Source organism: Nicotiana tabacum, chromosome 21 (genome assembly GCF_000715075.1).
Source record: "Nicotiana tabacum cultivar K326 chromosome 21, ASM71507v2, whole genome shotgun sequence".
NCBI classification, from domain to species: Eukaryota; Viridiplantae; Streptophyta; class Magnoliopsida; order Solanales; family Solanaceae; genus Nicotiana; species Nicotiana tabacum.
Genome location: NC_134100.1, coordinates 82,282,245 through 82,293,348, shown reverse-complemented (window position 1 = coordinate 82,293,348; position 11,104 = coordinate 82,282,245). Strand labels below are relative to the sequence as shown.

The following is an 11,104-nucleotide window of genomic DNA, read 5'->3' as shown; positions in this document are numbered from 1 at the left end:
AAATCTCTCTTAGTAAAAGTACTCCATAATTACGGGCTTTTTCACACACAATCACCGAATTAGGGACTACACAAATTATGAACACCGTAGTTTTGCTTTAGGCGCGTTAATAATAATAATCGTGACTATGGGTACGGTTCCAGTGGCATGGTCACGATACATAAATCCCATTCGGGTGTGCATTTTATGTGATCCGACCATAACTTCAAACAACAATAAAATTAACATGTTGTGAATCACGGGTGCGTTTCACATGGCGCGATTCGCAATGTGTACTAAAATCATAAATCCAAATTCGGGTGTGCATTTTATGTGACCCGACCATAACTTCAAACACTAATAAAATAAGCATGTCGTAAATCGCGGGTGCATTTCATGTGGCGCGGTTTACGACGTGTGCCAAAATGACAAGTGTACGACATCGCGACTTGTTCAAACAACCTCCATAAATAATTAAAAGTGGTTAGAAGGCTAAAAAGCACAATAGGTTTTAAATATGTAATAAGTCAGATAATTGGGCCAATTATTAATAGTTGAGCGACCGTACTAAAACCACAGAATCCGTAAATGCCTAACACCTTCTCCCGGGTTAACAGAATTCCTTACTCGGTCTCCTGTATTCGCAGACCATAAATAGAGTCAAATTTCCTCGATTTGGGATTTAAAATAAACTGATGACTTGGGAAACCATAAATTATCTCAAGTGGTGACTCTGAATCAATAAACAATCCCATTTCGATTTATGTCACTTTAATTGAAAAAACTCCCACATTCCTATCCCCTCGGGAAGAAGGAGGTGTGACATATGTATACATAGTTCGAGTAGAAAGCAATAAGTTCAGTTGATCTCATAGCACTCGTTCTAGATCGTCTTTGCATGCCAACCAACAGTTTGGATTTATACATAAGGCCTTCTGCTCGAGAGGAAAACAAAGCAATGCCAAGAACTTCGTCAATCCACCGTTCATCACAATTTTTTCTTCTCAAGACTAATGATGAAGTAAAAGGCAGAAGATCACCATCAGAAAATCAAGTGGCCTGTTTTATATTCACCATTAATTAGTTTCATAGAATGAGTAGTAAGAACGAACGTGACATTACTACCATTTTAAATGGTGAGACCTGTTAGTCTCAATGATTCAACTTGCTAGCTAGGCTAAGGTCTCAATGGGAAATAACAAATTAATCGTATTTTCCAAGTTTTCTGAATTGGAAAATATTTTGATTTTTTCACGAATATAAATGGGATAATGCATAAAATCCTGCTTGAACTATACCTGAAATTGTTACGACATACCTTATTTTTACGGGGGTCCTATTACCCCCCTAAACTTTTTAAAGTGGAATAAGTCACCCTAAGTGTTGACGCGGCATAGAGAACCAAACATTTGGCAAGCAGTGAAATAGACGCGCTACCACATGTAATTTCATATATTTTTAATTTTTTTTAAATCTATTTCATTTTCTTCCTTTTTCTTTTCTTTTTAATTCGAAATGTAATGGAAATATTATTTTGTATGTAGAAAAATGAAAAGAACAATTATTTTTGTATGAAATTGAAAAATTATTAGAGGTGTTGAGCATATTCGGACGTCGTTGTAGTTTTAAAGTTGAGATTCAAGTGTTAAATTCATTCTAAATCCTTAGTTGTAGATGAGATTCGAAAATGAAAAAAGAATTTCGAATCCACTATTGTTGAACCTTGAAAAAGCTTAAAGAACAAATAAATGGGTTTATCAAAATTCTTGATTGTTGGCCAAATTGATCACTGGGGTATTATGATGATGCTTTTTGCTGTGAAGTTATAGTTGAAATTTGAGCTTGATTGGTGCGAGTTTAGCTGAGTTTTTGTTGAATTTTGACACCAAAAATTAGATTTGGAGCTCTTAAAAATGGGTGATAAAATGGGGATGAAAAGCTCTTGAAAATCAGTTTTGGAATTGACACGTGACCATTTCGTATAAGTTAGAGCCTTTTTTTTAAAGTTCTCACGCGCTTGAAGGAGTTGTTCTCACGTAGTGTAAAGAATTACTGATTTTTTTAGGGGGTAATAGGACCCCCGCAAAGGTAAGATGTATCGTAGTAATTTCGAGTATAGTTCGGAGAAGATTTTATGCATTATTCCAATATAAATGCTTTTGACAAAAGTTGTTTCGAGTTTGCTACTATAAACGTATCATAATTAGTTGATCACATGATCAATAAAGAGAAACCAGTGTTCTTTTTAGACAGTTTATTATAATATCTAAGGCACAAAACATATATGCATGCAGATTTAGCCGATAAGATATACGTAAATAACAAGATGGGAGATTTTTCAACACTTTAAATTCCAATGAATTGCAGTTTCTACAATCATTTACGCAATTTATAAAATTTATCTTTGCGCCATTATAGAAACAGGTAAAAATAATTACCACAGAAAAGAACAAAACTATCCGAATTGTGATGGAATATTGCAAGATAGTCGAGAGAGATTAAAATATACACTAGAATATTGCCTTTGTTGAGATTGTGATTTATCTATCGTTGACATTTGGTGATGGCAGTCTAGTGACATCTTTTTGAGATCTAAGTCAAAACTTTCACACCATGTAATTTCTCAATACAAACAATAAGGTACTTTGTACTATATTGATCTCAATAATTGGAAGATTATAACTCTAGAATATAAATAATAGAAGAAAGTTGCAAAACAACCGAAGAAATATAATAGATAACCAGAAAGGGGATAAGGAATTAGATAGATTTAGAAGAGGAGGTGAGAAGAATAGACCTTGTCAAAGTTATAACATAATACGCATGTTTTCCTTCGCCTCATATCCTGCTATTTATAGATATATTATATTCTCCCCATAGGGGCAATTTCGTCCATTCGGTTGATAACATACAACCACTCAACCATGCAACAATGAACAATGTATGTGTAAATCATGTACTTAAGATCATCTATCTAATTTCTTGGGGGAGGTTAGATGAAAGAATGCACTTATTTGGTCGAATAATCGAATTGTGCCCAAGCTAATTTAATACAATCATTTCATATAAAACCATTTTATATGAAATTAAATAAGCTCTACAAGAGATAATGATATATATAGTAGTAAGAATGTACTTGGAACAACCGTTAAGTCAAATCATTTTTGACTTTCAAAACACAATTTTTACCATCCTTTTAGATTAGAAACCTATTCAAATAAAAGTAACTTCCTAAAGGTATTTGATAAATCATTCATCAATTGTATCATCATTGTTAATACATTTATTGCGAGAGGGATAAAATCTCTCTACTTTTAATTAGAGGTCTTAGATTTGAGCTATAAGAATGAAATAAATCCTTAAAAGAGTATTTTTTTCTTCTAATACGCTTTATACACTAGAAATCCGATTTAACGGAGCCCAAAAGGATATTGGACATTAGTGAGAATGACTTAAGAACCTATCCCCCCCCCCCCCCCCCCGCGCGCTTTCCCACACCCCAACCCAAACAGTATTCTAATTTTGTACTGGAGTACCAATTATCAAATTCTCCAAAACTCACAAAACCTATATAAACCCCAAAAGATTTCTCTCTCTTCTATCCCCCGGGAATAACTTCTCACATGCCTTAATCTTTTCTATCACATGAATTTCCCCAAAATTTCTTTTGGGAAAGTAGAACTACAACTTGCTTTCACATAAAGGAACAAACAAACAAACAAATAAATAAATCTGTTACAACACATCAATTCATTGTGATAAATACATAATTGGATATATCCACCCTCACTTCTTCAAGATTTTACCTTCAAAACCCCATTTGTAGATCTCTCCATATTTGCGCTTATTTTTTTTGGTGATGGCTGGACGTTATTACAATGACAATCCCTTTGATGAAGAACAAGAAATGAACCCTTTTTCGGTAATTTCATAGATAAACTCTTTTCTGCTTCCTTTTTGTTTATGTATTTTCCCCTCTGTAATTTGGATGAATTCGTGTGGGTTTGATTTCTAGTTTTAAAGGAAAATGTGGGGTTTTGTTGGTGGGGTTTTTCAGATTTTATTTGTTGGTAGGTTTTTGTTTTTTTTGTGTTAGAAACAGAAAAGTACCCTAGATTTGGGTTCGGGTTTGGGATTTGCCATATTAAGGGTTCTAATTCGGGGTTTCGCCACATTATGGGTTCGGGTTCGGGATTTTGTTTGGTGGGTTTTTCAGATTCTTTTTGTTGGTGGGTCTTTTGTTTTTCATGTTAGAAACATAGACTGATCTAGGAGTTGAACATTATGGGTTTGCGATTTTACCATAGCCCATTCGATTTACTAGGTTCAAAATTTATTATTTCTACTTGTTTAGTGGATTGTTAGACATATATACAGTATTCGAGCCAAAGCTAAATCAGACTCTACATCCGCTCCCTGACTTAGAAATTATGTACTTGTTGAAGAGGATATTGGGGTTGATTTCTGTTTATTTGTTTGGTCCAATTTCCGGATCTGTGAATGTCATTTTGGTTTTTGGTTTCATTTTACAAATTTCTTCTTGTTTAGCATTAATCAACTGGAGAATATATTGAAAGATTCTTTGGGGGGTTTTGTTCTTTAGGATTAGGAGCTAAGTTAATTTCATTGAACTGGCTTGCTCTCAATTCATATCGTAGAATACAAAATGTAGAATTACACGAGACGGAGTGCATTGGCTAACTAAAAAATTGGTGACAATCGGATTACTTTGTCACATTTTATTGTATGGAATGAATTTGCTGGAGATATAGAGAGAATTTATATGTTACTGAGCAGCTTTATTAAAGGCCAGGGAAAGAATCATATTTCTTATTGTGTTGAGTTTATATTTTGATTATTTGAATGTTAAAGTCATTAATGTGTTTCAGTCTCAGAAAGAACATATTTGGTGTATTGATTCTCTAAAATTTTGGCATATGCTGCTTCTATTTATGTGACCTACATGATTTGTTTTGTGCATTTTAGATAAGTGTCTTCATAAGATAATCTCCCCCTTTTTTCTTAAGGACCAAGGAGCTCGAGGAAAGAGTCAATCAAATTATGATGGCGGTCCATTTTATATGATGGTAAGCTTATTCCTTGCTTCATAATTTGATTTTCTCATTTTGAAACTACGAGCTGCTCAAAACCAATACTCTCTCTGTCCCACTTTATATGGAGCCATTTGATGAGGCAGAGAGTTTAAGATGTTAATTTCATTTATATATTATATTTAGTGATAATTGAAGATATTAGGAAAATGGCTGAAAAGTTAGGTAGAACTTAGACATAGTTAAGTGATTTTTATGTTTTTTGAAAGTTGTGAAAGATGTATAGAAGCCGAGGGTCTATCGGAAACAACCTCTCTACCTTCAAGGTGGGGGTAAGGTCTGCGTACACACTACCCTCCCCATACCCCACTTGTGGGATTACACTGGGTTTGTTGTTGTGAAAGATGTATAGAAATGAAGTTGTACAGAACATTTTTGGACATCCCAGAAAGGAAAGAATGTCAAAAAAAGTGAGAAAAAGGTAGTACCTGCGAATCTGAGATCTGTAAATGAACAAAGATCATGAAAATCATGAAACGACATTAAGATCCTTCTCATAAAGGCAGAGGCTAAGGGCTTTGTTTTGTGAAAGGACTCCCATCACCTAGCAAGAAACAATGGACCTAGAATATCAGAGCCATGAATGTCCTCGTTGTCCAATAGGAACTGTTTTCAAATATTTTAAATTGATTTTATAGTAATAGTGAATGCCACAATCATTTAAGTGGTTCCAAATAGTGAATATCTACCCACACTACCTCAAGAAGAAGGCTGTTTTTTCGTCCTCCACATTGTCCTCTGCCCATAGCCTAATTTAAGGACTGCAGCGAGCTTCTGGTTACTGATTTAGTATAACTTGAACTCTGATAAAAATGGAACAAAAATCCGTTAATCATGTTAAAGTTGGACTTGAGTCTTTATTTCCATTTCTTTTTGACATATTAATGCGATGCTTGATCTTTGATTCTTGAACTAGTGAGAATGTGGATGTGCATGTTCTCTCTGTTTGTCCGTACCAATCATGTGTTATTTTGCTTATGTATTATTTTACTCACTAAATCTCCAGAATCCTGTAAGTGTTGCCCCTGCTACAAACTCAAGGCTTTCACCTCTTCCTCATGAACCTGCTGACTATGATCGTGGTGCAACTGTTGATATCCCTCTTGATAATTCGAAGGTGAAACAGAATAGTTAAATTTAACATTTATACAATTTTCTTGCTTGACCACTGTACTAGTGTTTTTTCGGGCACTAAGTACATGCTTATATAACATTTCAGGATCTGAAGAATAAAGAGAAAGAACTTCAAGCTAAAGAAGCTGAACTGAGGAAAAAAGAACAGGTAGGCTTGTTTACACTCTATTGCGGCTACTTATATCATGCTTTTGCTTAGGCTACATATGGAAAAATCTAAGTTCACTTTTTTTCTCATTATATAGAGAGATATTTTGTTTTAGTTTGTAAGATTCCTTGTGTTTGTTTTTAAAAAAAATCAATGGTGTTGACTATATTTGTCTGTAGGCATTTTATACACTAAATTAATTGTCAGTTTTGTTGGTCTCATTTAGGAACTGAAAAGGAGGGAAGATGCTATAGCAAGAGGTAGTTCTTGACTGTATCACATACCTTTTTTTGTAAAATTGAACTAAAATCAGGGCATCTGGTGGCTGCTTTCCTTATGTGTGAGCTGATTTTGTTTCTGTTTTACCCTACAGCTGGTATTGTCATAGAGGAAAAGAATTGGCCACCTTTCTTCCCCATCATTCATCATGATATCGCAAATGAAATTCCAATCCATCTACAGAATTTGCAGTATGTTGCATTCACTACATTGTTGGGTATGTTTAATCTAATCCCTATCTGATATTTCTGCAATATTCTTCAATGTTTTAGTTTAAATGTCTATTGGAGGTTGAGATGCAACTCTTCCTACTTATTCTAGTAGGTTGGGTTTATTTTAAACAAAACTTTGTATACGGTTTTAATGCATTTCCATTTTAGATGTCTAAATCTCAAAACCATTTTCAGGCAACAAATTTGTTGTGCAAATGACCAAAATGACGCTCGAATGTGGATTTAAAATATTCCAAAAATTCGTTTTGATAGCTTTGATATTTGGATTAGGTTTGGGAATCATGTGTGTGCAAGTAATTTTTCTAAAAGAATCTTTATCTTAAAACTGCCACTCCAATTGGAGATACAAGAGAACGGGGGAACATTGCTACATAATTTATTAGAAATGTTTTAGGACATGGTATATGATTTTTAATTGTTAAAATCAGACGATTTTCTTTTAATTTGTCTCTCTAGTTAATGCACTTATTAATTTAATTTGGGTATTTTGAGTTGCAGGTTTGGCAGCCTGTCTTCTATGGAACCTTATAGCAGTCACTGTTGCCTGGATCAAAGGACAAGGTTGCTGCTGAACTCGTCCTTTTACAATTAATTCTTTTATCCTTAAGTGAAAATTAACCAGCTAACTTTCTTTTTTGTCATTGTAGGTATAACTATCTGGCTTCTTGCTATTATCTACTTAATATCAGGTGTCCCAGGAGCCTATGTTTTGTGGTATCGTCCTCTTTATCGTGCAATGAGGTACTCTTTTGTGTTCCCTCATTGTCGGAAATAACTTTTACATTACCTATCTTTTTATTTGATAATGCTCTTCTACCTCGCATAAAGTCTATTTCATTATTTCCATTCCGTTTGCAGGACGGATAGTGCACTGAAGTTTGGGTGGTTCTTCTTATGTTATCTCGTAAATGTTACATCACCCTTTTTAGTTTTTCATGATTTTTAGAGTTGATTTTTGAGAACAATACTGATTGTTTATATTCATCTTGTAGTTTCACATCGGTTTCTGCATCATTGCTGCTGTGGCGCCTCCAATATTCTTCAAGGGGAAATCTTTAGCGTAAGTTGCTTTGTCATATTAGAACAGGCACTTGTGCTGGTACAATGAAATTCCTGGCTGATCTCATGCTTTGAGTTATATGTATAAGTTTTAGCTATATCCAATATACTGAATATAGAATGACTAATTCTTTTACATTTCCTTGTTTAACAGCGGTATCTTGCCTGCAATTGATCTTTTAGGCTGGAATGGTTTGGTTGGGGTAAGTTTCTTTTGCCGTCTAAAATTTTGCCTGAACTAGAATTTAGTCGCATGGTTGTCTTCTTAACAAAATTTCTTAGATGTTTCATTGACTAGTTGCTGTCTTACAGTTGAATTTAATGGCTAATTCCTTTCCCACCATAAGGTGGAATTATGTTTTAACTTGATTTTTTGGGGGAAAAAATTGACCTTTAAACCTGCTTTTACATGCAGGTATTCTACTTCATCGGTTTTGCATTCTTCTGTCTTGAATCACTGATCAGCATATGGGTTATTCAGGTCGAAACAATCTGCCCTTCTATCTCATTGCTTTTGCTGTTTTCTCTTACCTGAACATCTTTCCGTGTGTTGTGCAATGTGCAGCAAGTCTACATGTATTTCCGAGGAAGTGGTAAAGCTGCTGAAATGAAGAAAGAGGCTGCAAGATCGACGATGATGGCAGCACTATGACACCATAGGAGCAAAAGCAGGCAGTCGTTTGATCTTCGGACTGTTGAATTCTTTGATTGCGTTCTTCTCATACCATATATCATACTTGAGCACTGGAAATACATAGTGAAGTCAGTGCCGGCTATACTGAAGATGTATTTGTACGTATAATCACGAGCATTTTGAGAAAATTGATGTTAATTGGTAACATTTCCTATCTGTCTCTGAGGATCTTCTTGCTCTTAAAACGTTATCACCTTATGCAAGTATACAAAATCATTGAACTGCTCTACTGTGAGTTTTTGTTGTCTGTTTATTTGCTTCTCATTGTTCTTGGAGGAGCAGGGACGTTTCTTGTCAAGCAACGGAAATGCAATAGAGGAAGAGTAGATGATGTTCATACGAGTAGAGCATGATGCACTGAATTCCCACTATATCGCTGTGTCCAGAAACACATTGGACCTATCGTTCTTACCTTGCATTTTCGTAAGAGGTGAACTCGTGACCTTATGATCTCAGGGCGGCAACTTTCCATTGCGCTAAAGGAGATGGTCTCATGAAGACAAATTTTTTCATTCAAGTAGATGGTTTTCTTACATTATAATAAAATTATCAAAAATGAAAATTGTGAAGAAAAGGAGTAAAAAAAAGAAAAAAAAAGTCTGCTATCCGGTTGGGACCTAATACTGAATCATTATAACAGCATCTCTGTATAACAACCATTCACTATAAAAGTCAAGTTATTTTTGGAACTGATTTTTATGTTATGTTATAATATATATTTTTTATAACAACACCTCACTATAGCAACCAAAAAATATCGGAACAAACGAGGCTGTTATAGAGAAGTTTGGTTGTTGATATCCGGTTGTCATGCAATTGAAGTGAACATCTTTAAATTAATTATTGATAATTTATCAATTAACAATTCAAATAATTCAATGACAATTTCCCCTCGCAAATCTTGTTTCTCTTTTCTTTTTAAATGTGAAAGAAATATAAATTCTAATGACAGTTTCTCAGTAAGAGTGTTAAGTGAAAGAAAAAGAGACAATTTAATGTTCTAAAGAGAGTTATCAATTTGATGAGCTTTTTAACTCTTAAATTTGGGGGGGGGGGGGGGGTACCTAATATATTCAGGGATTTATGTAATTAGAGAACTTCTAGCAAAGAGCTTAATAAAAGGGTTATTGTGAGAGGATCTCGGAAAATTATTTAAAATACTAATGGACATTGTTGGAACATGACATTATTATTGCATATTATAGCTATATACACTTGAAGTGATATAATAAATCTAAATTAGCTTTTCTTCATTTTAATCAACTAAAAATTCAAAAAGTCCGTATAAATTTTCAACTATTGCTATGGTTTTTTTTTCATGAACTAATTTATTTCATACTATACTTGCGTATTTTCCTAATATTTAAACAAAGCAACAAAGAAAACTAGCTAAAAATCAAGTGAATATGAAAAAATACTAGAAGGCAAAACTACATGCTATATAAAACAAGACTCTTGTCTAAAGGCCAAATTGGCTAAATCATCAGCTACTAAATTAGCCTCCCTCTAGATATCTGCATAACTTGTCCAGTTGTCCTTCTATAATTGAATTGAAAGATTTTTAATTATGAAAAATAAGAAAGGCTTCATTTTATAGGTGACTTCCTTTTTGGATACAAAGAATAAATTAAGCAAGAGAATCTGGTGAGATCACAACCAAATATATCTTGTATTTCTTGGACTAATTAAGAATCTAACTTTACACTCCTAAAGAAGAAGAGAAGTAGGAAGCTTATTTATAAATTATGCCTTCCTCCAAGTGTAATCGACCTCAGTGACTGATTTATTAATTTTTTTTGCAGAGTACATATACAAAACTTCAATATTTTCGAGTAATTATAAAATATTATTCCCTCCATTTCAATTTATATGTCACTTTTTTAGACTATTTATAAGAAAATATCACTTTTTGTAATTAGTAACTCTTTAATTTTAGGCCGAGTTGGTTGGACGAGTGATTTCGCAGAGATTCACTGCATATAAAAATAAATAATTTTTTTTTAAGAGGAGAAAAATATGAAAGGATTTGTAGAACTCTTACCACCGCACATTTAACTTTGGAGCTAAGAACAATTTTGATATATATGGGCTAGATGATATGGTGTGTTATGGAGTTGAGAAGATTTTTAATATAACTTAAAATAAATGCGCAAGTGATTAAAAATAACACTCGATATGCATATGTTGATTTAAATTAAAGTATAAATTGCTTCTCCCAAATTAAATCCAGGAAACAGTTTCAGCAGAAGGTGGATTCCCATCATTTTGGCATTTACATATATATATATATATATATATAGACACACTCAAGTTCCTTTCCTTGTGGCAAATTATATGTACATACCAAGGACATCGGATTTGACTAGTTAACACTTGCCACAACTAAATATATTTTGGGATGCTATGATAAGCTTAATGGTTTGTTCGGTGGGGAAACAAATTATCTCAAGATTAATTATTCTGGGAT

General features: G+C 33.7%; 1 protein-coding gene across 2 annotated transcripts; it reads left to right on the top strand.

Moving 5' to 3' along the window:
- The first annotated feature begins 3,550 nt into the window (after positions 1 to 3,550).
- Positions 3,551 to 8,864, top strand: LOC107807418 (secretory carrier-associated membrane protein 1-like). Of its 2 annotated transcripts, XM_016631784.2 has the most exons (13): positions 3,551 to 3,901; positions 5,007 to 5,066; positions 6,097 to 6,207; positions 6,310 to 6,372; positions 6,599 to 6,632; positions 6,746 to 6,868; positions 7,383 to 7,445; positions 7,532 to 7,625; positions 7,743 to 7,788; positions 7,877 to 7,944; positions 8,098 to 8,146; positions 8,359 to 8,424; positions 8,509 to 8,864. In XM_016631784.2, exons 1-13 carry the CDS (start codon positions 3,839 to 3,841, stop codon positions 8,593 to 8,595), a joined length of 927 nt encoding a protein of 308 aa, XP_016487270.1. In that variant the 5' UTR covers positions 3,551 to 3,838; the 3' UTR covers positions 8,596 to 8,864. The 2 variants fall into 2 exon arrangements, with proteins under 2 accessions (XP_016487270.1, XP_075098247.1); XM_075242146.1 differs by lacking the exon at positions 5,007 to 5,066 and having other exon boundaries at positions 3,697 to 3,901.
- Positions 8,865 to 11,104: the final 2,240 nt, after the last annotated feature.